The sequence below is a fragment of the Heterodontus francisci genome, chromosome 46, assembly GCF_036365525.1.
Source record: "Heterodontus francisci isolate sHetFra1 chromosome 46, sHetFra1.hap1, whole genome shotgun sequence".
Classification (NCBI taxonomy): Eukaryota; Metazoa; Chordata; class Chondrichthyes; order Heterodontiformes; family Heterodontidae; genus Heterodontus; species Heterodontus francisci.
The window spans coordinates 15,837,069-15,859,765 of record NC_090416.1 but is presented as its reverse complement, the minus strand read 5'-3'; the positions used below and the strand labels follow the sequence as shown (position 1 = coordinate 15,859,765).

General features: G+C 51.6%; 1 protein-coding gene across 1 annotated transcript in view; it reads right to left on the bottom strand.

Annotated features, from left to right (window-relative positions):
• Positions 1–22,697, bottom strand: part of LOC137356805 (myocyte-specific enhancer factor 2D homolog) — an 83,774-nt gene that overhangs the window by 16,776 nt on the left and 44,301 nt on the right. Inside the window, exons 2-5 of the mRNA XM_068022595.1 lie at positions 18,064–18,252; positions 15,982–16,185; positions 2,225–2,362; positions 1,340–1,559 (exon numbers count right to left, since the gene is read on the bottom strand). Of these exons, the coding sequence (XP_067878696.1) occupies positions 1,340–1,559; positions 2,225–2,362; positions 15,982–16,185; positions 18,064–18,117 (616 nt within the window). The 5' untranslated portion in view covers positions 18,118–18,252. The remainder of the gene's footprint in view (positions 1–1,339; positions 1,560–2,224; positions 2,363–15,981; positions 16,186–18,063; positions 18,253–22,697) is intronic.

The following is a 22,697-nucleotide window of genomic DNA, read 5'->3' as shown; positions in this document are numbered from 1 at the left end:
AACCCTGGCTGATTTCCCCTCTCTCTAACCCAGGGGTCACTGGACAGTGATCAGGAGCAGGAACCCTGGCTGATTTCCCCCTCTCTCTCTAACCCAGGGGTCACTGGACAGTGATCAAGAGCAGGAACCCTGGCTGATTTCCCCCTCTCTCTCTAACCCAGGGGTCACTGGACAGTGATCAGGAGCAGGAACCCTGGCTGATTTCCCCTCTCTCTAACTCAGGGGTCACTGGACAGTGATCAGGAACAGGAACCCTGGCTGATTTCCCCCTCTCTCTCTAACCCAGGGGGTCACTGGACAGTGATCAGGAGCAGGAACCCTGGCTGATTTTCCCCTCTCTCTCTAACCCAGGGGTCACTGGACAGTGATCAGGAGTAGGAACCCTGGCTGATTTCCCCCTCTCTCTCTAACCCAGGGGGTCACTGGACAGTGATCAGGAGCAGGAACCCTGGCTGATTTCCCCTCTCTCTCTAACCCAGAGGGTCACTGGACAGTGATCAGGAGCAGGAACCCTGGCTGATTTCCCCTCTCTCTCTAACCCAGGGGGTCACTGGACAGTTATCAGGAGCAGGAACCCTGGCTGATTTCCTCTTTCATAGAAACATAGAACATAGAAAATAGAAGCAGGAGTAGGCCATTCGGCCCTTTGAGCCTGCTCCGCCATTCATTATAATCATGGCTGATCATCCAACTCAGTAACGTATTCCCACTTTCCCCCCATATCCTTTGATCCCTTTCGCCCCAAGAGCAATATCTAACTCCTTCTTGAAGACACAATGTTCTGGCCACAACTGCTTTCTGCGGTAGTGAATTCCACAGGCTCACCACTCTCTGGGTGAAGAAATTTCTCCTCATCTCAGTCCTGAATGGCCGACCCGTTATCCTCAGACTGTGACCCCCCCCACCCCCCCTCACCCCAGTTCGAGGCTCTCCAGCCAGAGGGAAACAGCCTCTCAGCATTTTACCCTGTTAAGCCCCGTAAAAGATTTATGTTTCAATGAGATCACCTCTCATTCTTTAAATTCGAGGGAATATAGGCCCAGTCTACTCAATCTCTCCTCGTCGGACATTCTCCAGGAATCAGTCTGGCGGACCTGTTTCTTTGCATCTTCACGAGGCAAGTAAACCCTCTATCAGGCCCGCCCCATACCAGAATCACGACCAAACACTCCTGCTCCTGCTGCAGCTGCATAATCTCCTGGGGCGGGGAGAGGGGTGAGGGGGGGGGGGTGGCGGGGGAAGTCGTACGGTTCAGGGGTCGGCATCGAAGGGGGATCAACCACTAGTGGAACCAAGTAACCAGCCGCAACGCCGGTAGGAGAGGAGGAACTCGGCTTACCTGGATTCCCCGAGCTTGGTGGCCTCGAGGGGATGCCGGGCGAAACGGTGTTCCTCCTCATCACCGACTGCTGTGGGCTCAGGAGACTGGAGTCGGTCAGAGATGTCGTAACCAGCGAGGGGCTGACCAGCGACGAGCCGGGGTTGCTGTAGGACAAGGTGCTTTGGTTGCCGACTGAAATGGTCACCGGCATGGTGAAGTTTGGAGGCTGCATGGTGGACTGAAGCGAAGGGAGGAAGGTGAAACAAGAAGAGGTGAGATCAAACAACCGGGAGGGGACAGGCCGCACCGAACGTATCGCAAGGTGAGAGGGCAGCCTGCCACGCCCCCACCACCCCACTGGCACCCTGCCACCATGTAACTAAACCCAGGATAGCAAGGGCCCGACTGTGGGCTTCACAGCTTGGGAAACTTGCTCAGGGTGAAGTGCGGGGACAGATTACAGACACTCGAGCTGGTCTGGAGAGGGGGTTCTGGGGTTGGTCGGGGGAGTGGGGTGGGGAGGATCCTCTGAGAGGTGGCAAGGTCAACACTGAAAAGCACTTCATAGACAGTCAGGCCCCAAAGAAACGGAGCAAAAGCCTGCAACTTGAGAGAGTGAATCTAAAACAGGTGTAAGAAAAATGTCTTTACGCAAAGGGCAATAAACATTTGGAATATTTTACCAGGTAAGGGTGTGGGACTGGGCGAGTGGGACGCCGGACTGGGCGGGTGGGACGCCGGACTGGGTGCTCGAGGGGCTGAATGGCCTCTTCCTGTGTAACAGGCTCGAGGGGCTGAATGGCCTTCTCCAGCTCTATGTTCCCCTTCGGTGCCCATGGTCTGAAGTGGGCAGTCAATGAGACAGGGCTACTGCTCATGCTGCAGTGAGAGAGTGGTACTCACCCCGTATCTTTTGAATAAGACGTCAATGTCCTCATTGACCTTCCTGTACTTGTCTTCCACGAATGGGCTCTGATCGATCGGGTCGTCCACATCGGGCTCTGGGCTGTCACAGCCATTAAATCCTTTCTTCTTCAGAGTCTGCAGCAGAGATGGGAAAATGTAACCGAAAATCCTATTCCCACACGTCTTGAATCGCTCCTCTGAATCAAAGAGTTTGAAAATATACAGCATTTTTCACGACTTCAGGACACCCGAAAGCGTTTCACAACCAGGTGTTGAAGTGTAGCCACTGTTATAATGTAGCCAACAAGCCAGCCGCTGTGTGCACAGCAAGCTCCCACAAACAGCAATCAGCTAATCCACTAGCTAAATTGTATATTGAGGGAGGAATGTTGGCCCAGGACACTGGGGATAACTCCCTCATCCCTGCTCTCCTTTCAATGGTGGCTGCGGGATCTTTTACACCCGCAGGGGCCCCCGGTTTAACATCGCAGCTGACGGACAGCACCTCTGACAGTGCAGCACTCCCTTGGTATTGCACTCGAGCACAAGCTGGGAGTATACACTGGGGATGTTTTTTAAAAATTGCTTTCTTCAGGGAACATCCGGTGCAGAAACAGTGGCACGGATACCCAAGCGGGTAAGTACGGGACCCAGGCCGGCAGACTAGGCAAGTCTCAGGTTCTGAGCTGAATGGGCCGATTGGCCTCCTTCTGTGCCATAACTATTCGATGGTTCTGCCTATAGTCTATATGGTGTTAGCCAATCTCAACTGGGAAGGCAGTGGAGCCAGATTGGCTTTGGGACTTGCAGAGTATAAGCCGTCTCTCCATCTCACGGCTGCCACGCCTCGGACCTCTGCTCGAGAGCTTGGGGGATCAGGAACTGGCCCCCCTCTCCGCGCTCCCCCCCCCCCCACCCCACAAACCCCGGTGAGACGCAGCGGCTTCAGGACCTGGGTCCTCCAAAGAGTGTTCTGCTTCCTGGAAAAAAAACGGAATCCAGTGTGGGGGACGGGGGAGGGATAGACAGCGAGGGAAAAGTGGGTGAGGTATAGGATACAGAAGAAGGGGAGGGGAAGGAGAGGAAGGGAGGAGGCAGGAGAGAGAGGGGGAAGGGAGGATAAGAGAAAGAGAGGTGGGAAGAGCAAGCAAGAACAGCAAGAGTTATTTACATGAACAGCTTTTAACTTGGTAAAAATAGGGCCCATTTTCAGTAAGATTGTGAGGGATTTCAGTTATACACTGTGTGGGAGGACACTGCGACACACTCCCACAGTGCGCAGGGCATGCAGTAAATACACCACTTACATAACCCACTCAACACAAGGGCCTCGATTCCTATTAAGTGGCTATTCCAAATTTGGAAATAATTCCGGTAAATCTTAAAATACAAAATCCGCAGATATTTCCCAATGGTTGAAATTTCAAAACATTTGAGCTGAAAATATACCCAAACTCACTTCCTATTTCTGATCAGTACTTTCACTGGTCACAGACAGGCTGAACAAAACAGGAACTCAGCAGAGTTACACTGAGTAACCCTTACCCTGCTGAACAGTGACTCTGTACAGTTACACTGAGTAACCCTTACCCTGCTGAATAAACAGTGACTCTGTACAGTTACACTGAGTAACCCTTACCCTGCTGAACAGTGACTCTGTACAGTTACACTGAGTAACCCTTACCCTGCTGAATAAACAGTGACTCCGTACAGTTACACTGAGTAACCCTTACCCTGCTGAATAAACAGTGACTCCGCACAGTTACGCTGAGTAACCCTTACACTGCTGAATAAACAGTGACTCCGCACAGTTACACTGAGTAACCCTTACCCTGCTGAATAAACAGTGACTCTGTACAGTTACACTGAGTAACCCTTACCCTGCTGAACAGTGACTCTGTACAGTTACACTGAGTAACCCTTACCCTGCTGAATAAACAGTGATTCTGTACAGTTACACTGAGTAACCCTTACCCTGCTGAATAAACAGTGACTCCGCACAGTTACGCTGAGTAACCCTTACACTGCTGAATAAACAGTGACTCCGCACAGTTACGCTGAGTAACCCTTACCCTGCTGAATAAACAGTGACTCTGTACAGTTACACTGAGTAACCCTTACCCTGCTGAATAAACAGTGACTCTGTACAGTTACACGGAGTAACCCTTACCCTGCTGAATAAACAGTGACTCTGTACAGTTACACTGAGTAACCCTTACCCTGCTGAATAAACAGTGACTCCATACAGTTACACTGAGTAACCCTCACCCTGCTGAATAAACAGTGACTCTGTACAGTTACACTGAGTAACCCTTACCCTGCTGAATAAACAGTGACTCTGTACAGTTACACTGAGTAACCCTTACCCTGCTGAATAAACAGTGACTCCATACAGTTACACTGAGTAACCCTTACCCTGCTGAATAAACAGTGACTCCGCACAGTTACATTGAGTAACCCTTACCCTGCTGAATAAGCAGTGACCACACAGTTACACTGAGTAACCCTTACCCTGCTGAATAAACAGTGACTCTGTACAGTTACACTGAGTAACCCTTACCCTGTTGAATAAACAGTGACTCTGTACAGTTACACTGAGTAACCCTTACCCTGCTGAATAAGCAGTGACCACACAGTTACACTGAGTACTCCTTACCCTGCTGAATAAACAGTGACTCTGTACAGTTACAACGGGTGAAGATGGCAGGAAAGTGGAATGACAGAAATGAAGGACAGGACAGAAGGGAGGAGGAGGCAATGAAGGCCAGGAAGTGGGAAGGAAGAATGTGGAAGTGGGAAGTAGCGGGTGGGGAGAAGGGGGCAGGTGAGTTGAGGGGAGGAGGGGGTGGGAGGAGAGTGAGGGGAGGAGAGGTAGGGCAGGAGAGTAGGGAGCGAGGGGAGGAGAGGGAGGGGAGATGACAGAGGGCAGGTGAGGGGGAGGAAGGGGATTAAGAGGGAAATGGACAGGGATGAGGAAGAGGGAGGGGAAGAGGGAGATGGAGGGAAGGAGGAGGTAAAGGCAGATCTCCTCTCCCCTTCTTTCCCTCTCCCTCTGCTCAATGGAGATCTATGCTGGCGTTTATTGCTACAACTGTACAGGGCTATAAACCGCATCTGAGGGAAACTCTGTGTACAGTTTTGGTCTCCTTACTTAAGAAAGGATATAACTGCATTAGGAGCAGTTCAGAGAAAGTTCACTCCACTGATTCCTGGAATGAAGTGGTTACGTTATGAGGAAAAGTTCAGCAGGTTCAACTCTAAAGGGGTGTAAGAACAGAGGAACCTGGGTGTATATGTGCGTAAGTCATTAAGATCAAGGTGGCAGGACAGGTTGAGAGCGGTTCATAAAGCATAAAGTATCCTGGCCTTTATTAATAAGGGCATAGAGTACAATAGCAAGGAACTTGTATAAGACACTAGTTCGGCCTCAGCTGGAGTATTGAGTCCAGTTCTGGGCACTGCACTTTAGGAAAGATGTGAAGACATTGGAGAGAGTACAGAAAAGATTGACGAGAATGGTTCCAGGGATGAGGAATTTCAGTTATGAAGATAGTTTGGAGAAGTTGGGACTGTTTTCCTTGGAGAAGAAAAGGCTGAGAGGTGATTTGATTGAGGTATTCAAAATCATGAGGGTTCTGGACAGAGTAGAGAGACAGAAACTGTTCCCCACTCGTGAAAGGATCGAGAACGAGAGGACACAGATTTAAAGTAATGGATAAGGGAAGCAAAAGCGACATGAGGAAAAAACTTTTTCACACAGCGAGTGGTTCGGATCTGGAATGCGCTGCCTGAGAGTGTGGTGGAGGCAGGTTCAATTGAAGCATTCAAAAGGGAATTAGACTGTTATATGAGGAGGAAGAATGTGCGGGGTTACGGGGAGAAGTCGGGGGGGAATGGCATTTGGTGAATTGCTCATTTGAGTATCCAGTGCAGACACGATGGGCCAAATGGCCTCCTTCTGTGTTTTAACAATTCTGTGATTCTGTGAGGTTGCGCCTATACCCATTCGAAGAATGGGAGGTGATCTTACTGAAACATATAAGATGCTGAGAGGATGTTTCTCTTTGAGGGAGAATCTAGAACTAGGGACTCAGTTTAAAAATAAGGGGTCCTCCCATTTAAGACTGGGATGAGGAGAATTTTTTTCCCTCAGAGGTTCGTGAATCTTTGGAATTTCCCTCTCTCAGAGAGCAGTGGAGGCTAGGTCATTGAATATATTCAAGGCTGAGTTGGACAGATTTTTGATTGACGAGGGAGTCAAGGGATATGGGGTGGGGCAGCGGGAGCAGGCTGGAAAGTGGAGTTGAGGCCACAATCAGATCAGCCATGATCTTATTGAATGGCGTAGCAGGCTCGAGGGGCCGAATGGCCTTCACCCGCTAATTCTTGTGTTCCCATGTTTTATGGCAGGGATCATGTGGGAAATCTGACCCCGCCCCAAAAACCTTCAGCCCCTTTACCACCCTCTCTCTCTCACTCTCCAACTATATAATCCTCAAAACCGGTCAACTGACTCCCAGCATCCACTGCCTTTTCTGGGAGGGCGGTGGGGCGAGTGAGTTCCAGCTTTGCGAAACATCGCGTGTGAAAAGGTGGTTCCAGATATCGCTCCCGACGCTTGGGTACCAGTGGGGTAGCTTGCTCGCCTCTCAATCAGCAGCTCATGGGTTCACGTCCCACTCCAGAGGCTTGTGAATGTAATCCAGGCTGACACACCCAGGTGCCAGTACTCGGGGAGTGCTGCGCCGTCAGAGGACACGAAACGGATGCCCCCCGCTCCGCCTGCCCGCTCAGGTGGACGTGAAAGGCGCTATGTAAATTCAAATTCCTTCCTTTTTAAAATGGCCTAGCTTTCGTTTTACAATCGCACCCCCTTGCTCTGGATTTGCCCACCAGAGGAGAAGGGTTGCTCTGCGTCTAACCTACTGAATCACTCTACCCCTTTCTGAACACTTCAGACAGATCATCCCTTAACTCTCAAAACACAAGAGGTTGCACAGCTCCAGTGTGGGAATAGTCATGATGGAACGGCCAGTCTTTCTCCATCCCGAAATCTGTGGCCCCATCACTTCGGAAGGTACTGCTTTCCCCAGTGGACCCAGCTCAGCGAGATGAAGTGAGAGCCGACGGGAATTATCCCCACCACCATTCTCCCATTTCCTCTCTCTTTTTCTCTCAGCATTAATGAAAGCAAGTCCTTTCCCCTCCTCGCAGGAGCACTCGTCTGACGGGTACTGAGAGGTTCAACAAAAGCGAGTGAAAAGTGATAATTACCAAGCTCCGCGTCAACAAGGAGATAATAAGGGAGGAAAGGAGAAAGCGTCAGGGAGATCACTGCGTCCCAGAGACTGGATTCAACTCTGAAACAGCTGGCTGCATCTGCACTCGAGAATTACTCCAACAAAAAGACGGGTGAGGGGCGACCTGACGGAGGTCTTTAGAATTATGGACCCTCCGCGATCTCTGCGCTCCTCCAATTCCAGACTCTTGCCCATCCCCCCCGATTCCCATCACTCCACCATTGGCGGCTGTGCCTTCAGCTGCCTGGGGCCCAAAGCTCTGGAATTCCCTCCCTAAACCTCTCCGCCTCTCTCTCCTTTACGATGCTCCTTAAAACCGACCTCTTCGACCAAGCTTTTGGTCGCCCGTCCCTAATATCTCCTTATGTGGCTCGGCGTCAAATGTTGCTGAATAATGACCCTGTGACTTGTACGAGTTTGACTCAGCGGTAACATTCACACCTCTGAGTTTGAAGGTTGCGGGTTCGAGCCGCATTCCAGGGCTTTTGCCCATAATCGAGACGGACACTAGTGGTACTGTGAAAAGGGCTGCCCTGTGGGCGAGTTATTGAAGCCAAAGCCTTGCTTGCTGATGTCAGAGTAGCTCGTTCTATTCCACAGTTTTGAGACGCTTCACAAGGCCATGGAGAGGTCACTGGTTCACCCAGTGAGAAAGACCCCTACCTGCACTGCCTCCGCCAACAACAACTTGCATTTCTATAGTGCCTTTCATGACCTCAGGACATCCCAACGTGTTTTATATCGAATCGGGCTTTTTGAAGTGTAGTCACTGTTGTAATGTAGGAAACGTGACAGCCAATGTGCTCACAGCAAGCTCCCACAAACAGCAATGCGACAATGAGTGGATCGTCTGTTTTTAGTCATGTTGGTTGAGGGATAAATATTGGCCACAGGACACCCCCCTCCCCCCCCACTTCTCTTCCGCTCTTCTTCCACTAGTAGCCCGTGGGATCCTTTACATCCACCTGAGAGGGCAGACGGGGCCTCGGTTTAACGGCTCATCTGAAAGACTGCAACTGAGCGTATCTTGTCCGTGCTCCTTCGGCCTCAATCTTACTTCGCTGCCAACCATCCAACTTCCCTTCCTGGCCGTTCCTGCTCATTGGCACTAGAAATGGCTGCCTCCCTTTCAAACCCACCCTCCCTGCCCCTCACGCTGAAAAAGCCCACCCCCTCTCTCACTGCACACTACCGTCACCTCTCCAATTTCCTAACCTCTCCTCCATGGCCCCAATGAAACACGGGCCCATATTTCGCAGAACGAGACAGCACAGAAGGAGGCCACTCGGCCCATCGTGCCTGTGCCGGCTCTTTGAAAGAGCTATCCAATTAGTGTCACAACCACCCCCCCACTCTTTCCCCCATATCCCTGCAAATGTTTCCCCTTCCAAAACTCCCCTTTTGAAATTACTATTGAATCGGCTTCCACCGCCCTCTCAGGCAGCGCGTTCCAGATCACAACAACCCGTTGGGTGAAAAACACCCCACAACGCTGGCTTTAGGTTTCGTGATGATAAGAGATGAGTCTATGGTATAACAGGGTTGGAATTCCACTCCTTTAAGGCATTTTCCACATGCGCACTGACCGATTGTGTACTTCTGGTCTTGCCGTTTAAAAACAGAAAGGGAGCAGTCTGCTCTCTGAAAAAGAGGATCAATCTTGGGAAACATTTTGCTGATTCATCAGAGAGGGCTTTGCGGCAACACTGATTGGAAAGGATGTCTGTCAGATACCAGTGCCCCTCCCCCAGGCTACTGGCTGCTAATGGGCTGTCTTGCATTGAATCTGATCGACGACACAGAGTGCAGCTTCGCTGTAATGTTACTGGGCCTTAAAAGGTTAAACTACAAGCACAGATTACATACAGTCCAGGTTTATATTCCCTTGAGTTAGAAGATTAAGGGGGTGATCTAAGGGAGGTGTTTAAGATAATTAAAGAATTCAATCGGGTCGATAGAGAGAAACTGTTTCCTCTGGTGGGGGGAGGGGGAGTCCAGAACAAGGGGGCAGAACCTTAAAATTCGAGCCAGGCCGTTCAGGGGCGATGTCGGGAAGCACTTCTTCACACAAAGGGGGAGTCTGGGACTCTCTCCCCCAAAAAGCTGCCGAGGCTGAGGGGTCAATTAGAAATTCACTTGAGAGAACAGACTGGGGAATCAGATTACTGTCTCATCCGAAGGACACCACCTCCGACAGCGCTGCGCTCCCTCAGTACTGGCAGTGGGAGCGTCGGCCTGGATTTTGTGCTCAAGTCTCTGGAGTGGGGCTCGAACCCAAAACCTTCTGACTCAGAGGTGAGCGAGATACCCACTGAACCACTGCTGCCACTACGCCCTTAAAGGGAAAGGAGGAGCTGGGGGGGGGGGGGGGGGGGGGAAGTCCTCGCAAACCCTTCATGATGCACCCAGAAATATACATGCTGGGCCAGATGGTATCGGTTTGGCTTCAGTAAGATACTTAAAGGGACACTCGTTCATGAAAAAACGTTTGGCCAAAACACTTGCTCGGGTTGTGGGGGCTGGAATGAAGGGAGAAGAGGAATTGAGCCGTGTACTATTTCTAGCTTGGCTCGATTAGTAATACTCTCATGTCTGAGTTCAAGCCCGCTTCCGGGAGTTCAGGCCATAATCTCACCAACACCCCACTGCAGTACCGAGGGAGTCATACACTGTCAGAGGCACTGTGCATCAGATCTTATATCAAAACGAAGCCCCATCTGCCTGTTTGGTTAGGTGTTTGAGAACCCATGGTTCTACTGGAACAAAAGCAGGGAGCGCTATGCCTTATTAAACACCGCTATAATGTGGAATTATCGCTAAAAGGAGTCAGCCCGTGGCTCAGTAGGTAGCACTCTCTCCGCAGAATCAGAAGGTTGTGGCTTCGAATCTTCACTCCAGGGACTTGGGCCCATAATCCATGCCAAAACTCCTGGTGCTGGTAATGAGGGAGTGCTGCACTGTCGGAGGTGCTGTCTTACGGATAAGGCGTTAAACTGAGGCCCAGTCTGCTCTCTCGGGTAGACGTAAAGGATCCAATTGCAATATCTTGAAGAGCAGGGGGAGCTCTCCCCGGGAAAATATTTATTCGCAACCAACATCATGAAATTAACTTTGCACATTACAACAGCAAATGCACTTTAAATATACTTTTTTTCTTCTTACTTTCCGACATATCCAGTAAAAACCAACATTTGTCCCTTAAGCAGCAGTACAAAAGTAGATTAGTTCATCGTTTCCCTCACTGCTGCCTCCAGGGTCTTGGGTTATGTACAATAGGAGTGAATGGGAAGGGGTTTCATCCATTGGGATTATGTACAATGGGAGTGGGTTTGGGTCCTTTGGGATCGTGTACAATGGGAGTGAATGGGAAGGGGTTTGATCCATTGGGATTATGTACAATGGGAGTGAATGGGAGTGGGTTTGGGTCCTTTGGGATCGTATACAATGGGAGTGAATGGGAAGGGGTTTGATCCATTGGGATTGTATACAAGGGGAGTGAATGGGAAAGAGTTTGGTCTGTTAGATTCTATACACTGGGATTTGCTCCATTGGGATTATATTGTGGATCATTCTGTGTTTATCTGAAGTTGACACTATTTCCTAATAAATTCAAGAACCATATCTGTTATAAAATAACCTGCGGAGTGACTGCTCCCTCGGGGCTAATTAGTACCGTGAGGAGTTATTTGTGTGTTCTAGGGATATGAGCAGTCAGCACTGATACCAGTCCCTGTCAGAAGCAGAGATCATCTCTCTAATTATCATATACCCCACATGACAGTTCTGTGTCACTCCCTTAATCTACAATTAAAAGCACAATGCAGCACTGTCTTTTTACAAAGAAAGTTAAACAATGAAAGATTACTACTCAGGCCTCAATCTCACCAAGTAACAGATATGTAAAACCCTCCCCTTCCTTCCCCTCGCTCACACACACAGTCACATAAACAGAAAGCACCTGCTGCACGTTTTAAGGAGGACTTGCATTTCTCTAGTGCCTTTCACGATCTCAGGATGTCCCAAAGCGCTTTACAGCCAATGACGTCCTGTGTGTTGTAGTCACTACTGTTATGTCAGCAACGCGGCAGCTAATTTGCGCACAGCAAGCTCCCACAAACAGCATTGTGATAATGACCCAGATCATCTCCTTCAGTGATGTTGGTTGAGGGATAAATATCGGACCCAGGACACCGGGGAGAACTCTTTCCCCCCCCGCCAAGGCCTAATCAAAAGGAGATGCCCAACCATAGAGGGGGATTTTAGGAGAGGTGACCAAACCCTGTCAAAGGAGGTCATTTAGGAAGGTGTTAAGGGAGGCGAGCTGAGTGGACGGGCTGAGGGAGGGAATTCCAGAGTTCAGAGCCCGGGCAGCTGAAGGCTGCCGATGGTGGGACGAAGGAAGTGGGGGATGCACAAGAGTCCAGAATGGGAAGAGCGGAGTGTTCGGGGATAGGGGAGGAATGTAGGGTAGGAGGAGGTTACAGGGATAGTGATTGGAGAAACTGGGAAAGGATTCAAACACCAGGATGAGAACTTCAAACTTGAGGCATTACCAGACTGGGAGCCAATGAAGATTCGCGAGTGTAGCGGGTGATGGGTGAACAGGTCCTGGTGAGAGTGGGGATAAAGGCAGTAGAGTTTTGATGAGCTGAAGGTTAGGGAGGATGGAGAAGGATTTATTACTGACCTCTAAGAATTATCACAGTGCAAGGCTAAAGGACAGCCCAGGCTTTTCAAATCCGATCCAATCTGTGTCAAATTGGAGAGCCGACAAAAGCTAAGCTACGACCAGGGTCTAATTGAATTAACGCCCTTTCCACTGACCTCTCCGACACAATTAAATCCCCGACGTGATTAAAGCCACACAGATTCAACTCAACAGGCTGCCCTGTGGTAGCAGTGAGATCGAATCACATTGAACTGGTGGCTGGTACCTCTCATAGCGAGCGGCTCTCGTGCGCTCGAAAGTGACGTCTGAATCTCTGCTGCAACCTATGTCTCTCCCTCCGTGTAGCCCCCCTTCTCTCTCTCTCCCCCTTCCGGTAGCCCCCCTCCCGCTCTCTCTCTCTCTCTCTCTCTCTCTCTCTCCCCCTGTAGCCCCCTCCCTCTCTCCCTGTAGCCCCCTCCCTCCCTCTCCCTCCCTGTAGCCCTCTTTCTCCCTCTCTCTCCTCCTCCCCCTGTAACCCCTCTCTCTCCCACTCCCCTGGCTGTAGCACCCCCTTCCCCTTCCCTGTGGCCTTCTCTCTCTCTCCCTCCCTGTAGCCCCCTTTCTCTCTTCCTCCCCCTGTAACCCCTCTCTCTCCCTCTCCCCTGGCTGTAGCACCCCCTCCCCCCTCCCCCTCCCTGTGGCCTTCTCTCTCTCTCTCTCTCCCTGTAGCCCCCCTCCCTCTCTATCTCTCTCCCTGTAGCCCCCGTCCCTCTCTCTCCATGTAGCCCCCCTCCCTCTCTCCCTCTCCCTGTAGCCCCCTTTCTCTCTCTCCCCCTCCCCCTGTAACCTCTCTCTCTCCCTCCCTCTCCCCTGGCTGTAGCACCCCCCCCCCCCCCCCCCGTGGCCTTCTCTCTCTCTCTCTCTCTCTCTCCCCCTGTAGCCACCCCGTCTCCACTCCCTGTAGCCCGCCTCTCTCTCTCCCCGCTCTCTGTAACCCCCCCACTCCCCTTTCCAGTAGCCCCCACATTTCTCCCCCTCCCTATAGGCTCCCCCTCTCTCTCTCTCTCCCTGTAGCCCACCCTCTCTCTCTCTCCCTCCCTGCCCACCTCCTTGTAGTCCCTCTCTCTCTCTGTCTCTCCCTGTAGCCCCCCCCTTCTCTCTCTCTCTCGCTCTCTCCCCCTCCCTTTGACCTCTCCCCCACTCTCTTTCGCCCCTCTCTGTCTCTCACTCCCCCTCTCTCCCCCAACCCTTTAGCTCCCCTCTCTCTCTTTCTCTTCCCCTTCCTTTAGCATCACCCCCCCCCTCCCCCCTCCCCCATAAACACATAATGCTGCCTACATTTCTAGGTAACGTCAGAAGGTTGCCCAACTCCAGAGCCTTGACCACAAAATCTAGCCTGGCACACTTGGCGCAGTACGGCGGAAGTGCTGCACTGTCGGAGGTGAGCACAGGGGAGTGAGCCTAACTGGACAGCTCTTTCACAGAGCTGGCATAGGCATGATGGGCTGAACGGGCTCTCCCTGTGCTCTGAGGCTCCGTGATTTTACTAAACCCACTCAGCACTGGCGAGGCTAAAATCCCAGACTACTTCCCACGCTCCTTCAACACAGCTGGCACTGGCTTACTGCTGCGTAGGGTGTGGCAGTGCAGTGGTTATGTTACTGGATCAATTATCCAGGACAACGTCAGCGTAAAATCCCACTGGCGCGGTTTGAGAATTCAAATTCACCTTTTAAATAAAAAGCTGGGTCTCAGTAAAAGTGGCCGTCAGATTGTTGTAAAAACTCATCTGGTTCACTAATACCCTTCAGGGCAGGAAACCTGCCGTCCTTACCCAGCTGGGCCGATATGTGACTCCTGCCCACATGCCAATCTTGTTAGGGACGGGCAATAAATGCTGGCCTCGTCAGCGACACCCACTGCCCTAGCGAACCCCTCATTTTGATCGAAGCATGTTGGTTCAGGAAGGGGGCTCGCTACCAACCTCTCAATTAGGGATGGGCAACAAATGCCAGCCTTGCACGCGGCGCCCGAGAATGAATTTCAAAAAGTGCGTCGGCGGCTGTTTGATGCTTCACCCCCGTGGCTATTCGCCACAGGAAGACTCCAGACACCTGGCAGTCATTTGGCTATTTGAGCACAGTGGGCATCGTAGCTGCCCCACACACGCTCGCGCTTTTCCAACAGGGGTCTGCGGGACAGCGACCGGGGTGTGGGTTAACCAAGACGGGTTATTCCTCACTTGCGCCCCCACCTCTCAACTTCAGAATCACGGAGGATAATCGTGGCCCTCACTGTCACCTTGGCAGAAACCAGGTGGGAATGGAGCCTGGCACCTCGCAGGAAGTGTGCAGCTCAGCTTCACAACAGAGGGGGAGTTGGGGTGGGGAGGGGACACGGATTCACCAAACGGGCTCTTTCCCTGACCGGAATCAGCAAGACAGGCCAATCTTTGTCGCAGCACAGAGTGGCCCTTGCTGTGCCCTCAGCACTTCATTAAAATTCGTTTTGGGGGATGTGGGCGTCGCTGACTACGCCAGCATTTATTGCCCGTCCCTAATTGCCCCTTGAGAAGGTGGTGGTGAGCTGCCTTCTTGAACCATTGCAGTCCATGTGAGGTAGGTACACCCACAGTGCTGTTAGGGAGGGAGTTCCAGGATTTTGACCCAGTGACAGTGAAGGAACGGCCGATATATTTCCAAGTCAGGATGGTGTGTGACTTGGAGGGGAACTTGCAGGTGGTGGTGTTCCCATGTATTTGCTGCCCTTGTCCTTCTAGGTGGTAGAGGTCGCGGGTTTGGAAGGTGCTGTCGAAGGAGCCTTGGTGCATTGCTGCAGTGCATCTTGTAGATGGTACACACTGCTGCCACTGTGCGTCACTGGTGGAGGGAGTGAATGTTTGTAGATGGGATGCCAATCAAGCGGGCTGCTTTGTCCTGGATGGTGTTGAGCTTCTTGAGTGTTGTTGGAGCTGCACCCATCCAGGCAAGTGGAGAGTATTCCATCACACTCCTGACTTGTGCCTTGTAGATGGTGGACAGACATTGGGGACACAGGAGGCGAATTACTCGCCACAGAATTCTCAGCCTCTGACCTGCTCTTGTCGTCACAGTATTTATGTGGCTGGTCCAGTTCAGTTTCTGGTCAATGGTAACCCCAGGACGTTGATAGTGGGGGATTCAGCGATCAAGGGGAGATGGTTAGTTTATCTCTTGTTGGAGATGGTCATTGCCTGGCACTTGTGTGGCGCAAATGTTACTTGTCACTTATCAGCCCAAGTCTGGATATTGTCCAGGTCTTGCTGCATCTGGACATGGGCTGCTTCAGTAACTGAGGAGTCGCAAATGATGCTGAACATTGTGCAATCATCAGCGAACATCCCCACTTCTGACCTTATGATTGAAGGAAGGTCATTGATGAAGCAGCTGAAGATGGTTGGACCTAGGACACTACCCTGAGGAACTCCAGCAGTGATGTCCTGGGACTGAGATGATTGACCTCCAACAACATCAACCATCTTCCTTTGTGCTCGGTATGACTCCAACCGGCGGAGAGTTTTCCCCCTGATTCCCATTGACTCCAGTTTTGCTAGGGCTCCTCGATACCATACTCGGTCAAATGCTGCCTTGATGTCAAGGGCAGTCACTCTCACCTCACCTCTGAAGTTCAGCTCTTTTGTCCACGTTTGAACCGAGGCTGTAATGAGTGGGCCTTAGTAGAACCCAAACTGAGCGTCAGTGTGCAGATCACTGCTGAGCAAGTGCTGCTTGACAACACTGTTAAGGACCCCTTCCATCACTGCTTACCTCCACAATGTCAGCGTTGGTCCGGCTCTCATGGGGCTCATTGTACTCGGTGTACTTCAGCAACACTTTGTCCATGTCAGTGCTGGCGTACTGGAAAAGCTTGTTGGAGTGGTTGAAGATGATGAGGGCGATCTCGCAGTCGCAGAGCACGCTCAGCTCATACGCCTTCTTCATCAGCCCGAACTTCCGCTTGGTAAAGGTCACCTGTGTGAAGGATCGGGACAGGGAGAGACAGGAGGGAAGAACAAGAGGAAGTGGTTAGGAATATAATCAGATACTTGAAGGAATGGGAGAATTAAGGGAAAAATTATATCTCAGGACGTCCCAAAGGGCTTTACCACCAATGTAGTACTTTGTTTTTGAAGTGTAGTCACTGTTGTGATGTAGGACCCGAGGCAGGCAATTTGTACACAGCAAGATCCCACAAACAGATGGCTGATAATGATAATCTGTCTTTACTCATGTTGCTCGAGAGATAAATATTGGCTCAGGACAGCGACGTAATACGAGACGCCCGGAAATCATCAAAGGCACTATAGAAATGTAAGTCTTCCTTTGCCTTTTCCCGCTTTGTCATCAGCTTTTTAGCCTTTTCAAACTCTTCTATAAACTGAAGTTCTCTGTACACTTGGGACAGTGTAGAGGGAGCTTTACTCTGTATCTAACCCCCGTACTGTCCCTGTCCTGGGAGTGTTTGATGGGGACAGTGTAGAGGGAGCTTTACTCTGTATCTAACCCCGTGCTGTACCTGTCCTGGGAGTGTTTGATGGGGACAGTGTAGAGGGAGCTTTACTCTGTATCTAACCCCCGTGCTGTACCTGTCCTGGGAGTGTTTGATGGGGACAGTGTAGAGGGAGCTTTACTCTGTATCTAACCCCGTGCTGTACCTGTCCTGGGAGTGTTTGATGGGGACAGTGTAGAGGGAGCTTTACTCTGTATCTAACCCCGTGCTGTACCTGTCCTGGGAGTGTTTGATGGGGGACAGTGTAGAGGGAGCTTTGCTCTGTATCTAACCCCGTGCTGTACCTGTCCTGGGAGTGTTTGATGGGGACAGTGTAGAGGGAGCTTTACTCTGTATCTAACCCACGTGCTGTACCTGTCCTGGGAGTGTTTGATGGGGGACAGTGAGAGGGAGCTTTACTCTGTATCTAACCCCCGTACTGTTCCTGTCCTGGAAGCCTTTGATGGGTCTCTGCTGGAACCATTCACTCTTTACCTCTGCAGTCTCCATGTTGATTCAGCTTGTTTGTCAGATTAAGATGTGGGGAGGGGGGGAGGGGGGGGGGGGGGGGATGGGGGTGAGTGGAGGGGGGAGGGGGGGGTGGTGGGGGAGGTCTCTCCCTCTCCTTCCTTTCCACACTCCACCCAGACGCAGCCATCCTCGAGTTCTGTTGGCTCTCTGTTTCCCACTTTGCTGAAGTATCTTGTCATTTTTATCTTAATGACAAAGCCATTGCTACAAGTCCCTAATTAAGTTTCTAAATTTAGGCTTTTCTGATAAAAGAAGCTGTCCTGCACCATGCGTGTTAGTGCCACTATATATAGCACTGCCTGAATATGCAAATGTCGTCATTCCACAATGCATTCCTTATGCGACTGTTAACAGGCCCAGGACAAGAGTTAGTGGAGTGCTGCAGCCTGCACAGTTCTCATCCTCCAGAGTACCACAGAAACAGGAGGTGGCCAGTCTGCCCCTCCAGCCTGTTCTGTCATTCGATCATTCAATGGCTGATCTAAGTGGTATTCAATGAGGTGGAAATATCACTCCTGTAAGAGAACACTCCAACAACCCCCCCTTCCCTACCCAAAGGTTCCACAGCCAAGTTCACCCCCACCTGCCAGCACCACGCTCCTTGCAATGGCTTGGGTGGGCAAACGAGGCTCAGGTGTGATGCTCCCCATGGTCGAGCAGCAAGCCTATTTGCCCGGTTATTATTAATGGCCACCTGGAGGAGGGTGGCCTGTGCACTCAGCGAGAATCTTGAGCAAAGGAGAGGGATAAAAGCAGAGCGGGCTGTGGTGGGGAGCGGGGAGGGTTAGGAGAAGCATTGGGTAGAAAAGGTACACACTGGCAGCAGATACCTGTCGATTGCGCTCGTCCAAGATGCGGGTGATCTGAATCTTTTTGCGCCCCATCCTGTCCGCGGGCGGGGGGCGGGGGCTCTGGAGGGTGTTGGTCTGAACACGGTTCCTGCTCGAATCTGTTGGGAGTCCCTTAGATCATTGCCGACCCTCTGCCCTCCTCAGCTCAGCTCAGTCAAACGCCCGATCCTGCAAGGGGAAGTATTCCAAAGTGAAATCTCAGGGAACTGTGGAGAAGAGTAGGACACTGTGCAGAGTTAATTTGCCCTGCAACTTCCTGAACAGAATGACACACAATTAGATAGTATCTACAGCACAGGAACAGGCCATTCAGCCCCTCCGCTCAATGCTGGCGTTTCTGCTCCACACGAGCCTCCTCCCACCCCTCTTCTTCTGACCCTATCAGCATATCCTTCTATTAGACATTCTCACCACTCTCTGGGCAAAGACAGTTCTCCTGAATTCCCTATTATGAGTGACTGTCTTATATTGATGGCCCCTTAAAACCCTATTTCCTATTTGGAACAACTGTCAGGACAGCTTGTTCGCCACTTTAGCAGGGGGGAGTTCTGGAGTTCTCCCCAGTGTCCTGCCGCCAACATTTATCCTTCACCCAATATCACGAGAAACTTCCCATCACTTCCCAGTCCCAGCTCCATCTATCAATGCTGAGCTGGTGGATCTTCGGCAGGCAGCAGTGTAGGGCACACCAGAGTTAACCTCAGTACCCTTGGGCCAGGCTCCCTGCACCCCCCCCCCCAACTCTACTCACTGTGACAGAGGTATACAATATCCCTCACTGTGACACTGATCTAACCCCGCAACTCACTCACACTCTGATGTGCCATCACCTCGAAGCTCCCCTTCATGTCACACTCCCTCCCAACTTGGACATACGTCGGCCGTTCCTTCATTGTCGCTGGGTCAAAATCCTGCAACTCCCTCCCTAACAGCACTGTGCGAGCACCTTCACCACACGGACTGCAGCGGTTCAAGAAGGCGACTCACCACCACCTTCTCAAAGGGGCAACTAGTGACGGGCAATAAATGCTGGCCTTGCCGGCAACGCCCACATCCTGCGAATGAATGATAAAGATGCCAGCCTTTTCTTTTGCCAACTCACTCCACTGCTGACCAAACTACGGAGAGGAACTACTGAGCTGAGCACTCAGCTCATATTGAACATGCAAGTCTCGTGTTTCAGTTAGATCACAAGGCAGCAGTCTCATCCTAAAGTACAGATTATAAAGGCCTGCTGGAGGGCTTTAACCACAGCTCACAGACGAGCTCTCTAATACATTGTCTGTTCAAATCTACAGACTCCTCACATGAAAACACTTTGCCCCGTCTTGTGCCAACTGGATGAGATATTTCATTGAGAACTGCACCCAAGCTTTACTGGGTCCTTCCATGTTCCTGGTGTTTGAGGCTCCCCCTTGGGCTTGCACCGGTACCCAGCTCCCTCAGAGAAGAGGAGGGGACCCGTACCCTAGTGAGAGTGAGTTCCTTCAGGAGAGGAGGGGACCCGTACCCCAGTGAGAGTCAGTACCTTCAGGAGAGGAGGGGACCCGTACCCCAGTGAGAGTCAGTACCTTCAGGAGAGGAGGGGACCTGTACCCCAGTGAGAGTCAGTAGCTTCAGGAGAGGAGGGGACCCGTACCCCAGTGAGAGTCAGTAGCTTCAGGAGAGGAGGGGACCCGTACCCCAGCGAGAGTCAGTACCTTCAGGAGAGGAGGGGACCCGTACCCCAGTGAGAGTCAGTACCTTCAGGAGAGGAGGGGACCCGTACCCCAGTGAGAGTCAGTACAGTCAGGAGAGGAGGGGACCCGTACCCCAGTGAGAGTCAGTACCTTCAGGAGAGGAGGGGACCCGTACCCCAGTGAGAGTCAGTACCTTCAGGAGAGGAGGGGACCCGTACCCCAGTGAGAGTCAGCACCTTCAGGAGAGGAGGGGACTCGTACCCCAGTGAGAGTCAGCACCTTCAGGAGAGGAGGGGACCCGTACCCCAGTGAGGGTCAGTACCTTCAGGAGAGGAGGGGACCCGTACCCCAGTGAGAGTCAGTACCTTCAGGAGAGGAGGGGACCCGTACCCCAGTGAGAGTCAGCACCTTCAGGAGAGGAGGGGACTCGTACCCCAGTGAGAGTCAGCACCTTCAGGAGAGGAGGGGACCCGTACCCCAGTGAGGGTCAGTACCTTCAGGAGAGGAGGGGACCCGTACCCCAGTGAGAGTCAGTACCTTCAGGAGAGGAGGGGACCCGTACCCCAGTGAGAGTCAGTACCTTCAGGAGAGGAGGGGACCCGTACCCCAGTGAGAGACAGCACCTTCAGGAGAGATGAGGGGGAGGAATCTGAAGCCCGCCTTTTGGACATGCACTTGTCCCCTTGCACACACACAATAGTTCTGTCTCCTGCTGTCTCATTAACACTGGAAACGGTTGCTCTCCTGTGTACCAATGGCTCACATACATGCGTATACCAGAGATGCTTTCTCTCGACCAGCCCTCTCACATACAGTTCCAATATGTCCTCTGCTGCTTTGCCTCGATCCCTTCCCCTCGCACTCCCCGTGATCGCCCTCGCATTGGCCAGCAATCACTGGCAAAGCCATTCTGAACCATACTTCAAGAAGGGAAACTATTTAATCGCCACACCTACAAATTAAAAGTATACATCAAGGTCTGTTGCTGCACATGGAAAATAATCCAGACTCCTCAATAAATAAGGAAGGGAATTACTTCAAGCTGGATACAGGATCAAGTCTGGAAGTGCTGCAGCTTAATGGATTTGATGGATTAGCAGTTAGGCCTACAATTACTGTATGTTCAAGGAAAACAAGCAGGAATGTAATATTGCACTGTCTCTCCGTCTGCTCCTGACTCTGATCCGCTCGAGACATGGTGACACAGCGACCTTCCCTTAGGAACCATTCTTCGCTTGTAACCCCTGTCAATGCTAGCACGATCAGAGGGTCAGTACTGAGGGAGTGCCGCACTGTCAGAGGGTCAGTACTGAGGGAGCGCCGCACTGCAGGAGGGTCAGTACTGAGGGAGTGCTGCACTGTCGGAGGGTCAGTACTGAGGGTGCGCTGCACTGTCGGAGGGTCAGTACTGAGGGAGCGCCGCACTGTCTGAGGGTCAGTACTGAGGGAGCGCCGCACTGTCAGAGGGTCAGTACTGAGGGAGTGCTGCACTGTCGGAGGGTCAGTACTGAGGGAGTGCTGCACTGTCGGAGGGTCAGTACTGAGGGAGTGCTGCACTGTCGGAGGGTCAGTACTGAGGGAGTGCTGCACTGTCGGAGGGTCAGTACTGAGGGAGTGCTGCACTGTCGGAGGGTCAGTACTGAGGGAGTGCTGCACTGTCGGAGGGTCAGTACTGAGGGTGCGCTGCACTGTCGGAGGGTCAGTACTGAGGGAGTGCCGCACTGTCGGAGGGTCAGTACTGAGGGAGTGCCGCACTGTCGGAGGGTCAGTACTGAGGGAGTGCTGCGCTGTCGGAGGGTCAGTACTGAGGGAGTGCTGCACTGTCGGAGGGTCAGTACTGAGGGAGTGCTGCACTGTCAGAGGGTCAGTACTGAGGGAGTGCTGCACTGTCAGAGGGTCAGTACTGAGGGAGTGCTGCACTGTCGGAGGGTCAGTACTGAGGGAGTGCTGCACTGTCGGAGGGTCAGTACTGAGGGAGCGCTGCACTGTCGGAGGGTCAGTACTGAGGGAGTGCTGCACTGTCGGAGGGTCAGTACTGAGGGAGTGCTGCACTGTCGGAGGGTCAGTACTGAGGGAGCGCTGCACTGTCGGAGGGTCAGTACTGAGGGAGTGCTGCACTGTCGGAGGTGCCACACAAAACGTCAATAGGCAAGATAAAGGCTCATGGAGTTGGGGGTAATATAATAGCATGGATAGAGGATTAGTTAATGGACAGGAAGTAAAGAATGGGCATAAACATGGCATTTTCAAGTTGGCAGGCAGTGAATAGTGGGTGCTGCAAGGATCAGTGTTGGGGCCTCAGCTATTTGCAATCTATATCAATGACAGAGATGAAGAGGCAGAGAGTAATGTTTCTACGTTTACTGATGACACAAAGCTTGGTGGAAAGGTAAGCTGTGGGGAGGACGTAGAGAGGCTGCAAAGAGTTATAGACAGGTTAAGTGAGTGGGCAACAAGATGGCAGATGGAATATAATGTGGGGAAGTGTGAAGTTATGCACTTTGGTCATAAGAATAAAAAGCAGAATTTTTTTTTTTAAAAAGGTATGAAACTTATGTTGATGTTCAAAGAGACTTGGGTGTGCTCGTACATGGAATACAAAAAGTTAGCACGCAGGTACAGCAAGCAAATTAGGAAGCAAATTGCATGTTATTAGGTGATTGGAGTACAGGAATAAAGAAGTCTTGCTATAATTGTACATGGTTTAGGTAAGACCATATCTGGAATACTGTGTGCAGGATATACTTGCATCGGAGGCGGTGCACTGAAGGTTCACTAAATTGGACCCTGGGATGAGGGGAGGGGGATGTCCTGTGATTAGAGCTTGAGTAAAGTGGGACGATATTCTCTGGAGTTTAGAAGAATGAGAGGCGATCTCTTTGAAACATACAAGATTCTGAAGGGGTTGGATAGGGTCGACACTGAGAGATTGTA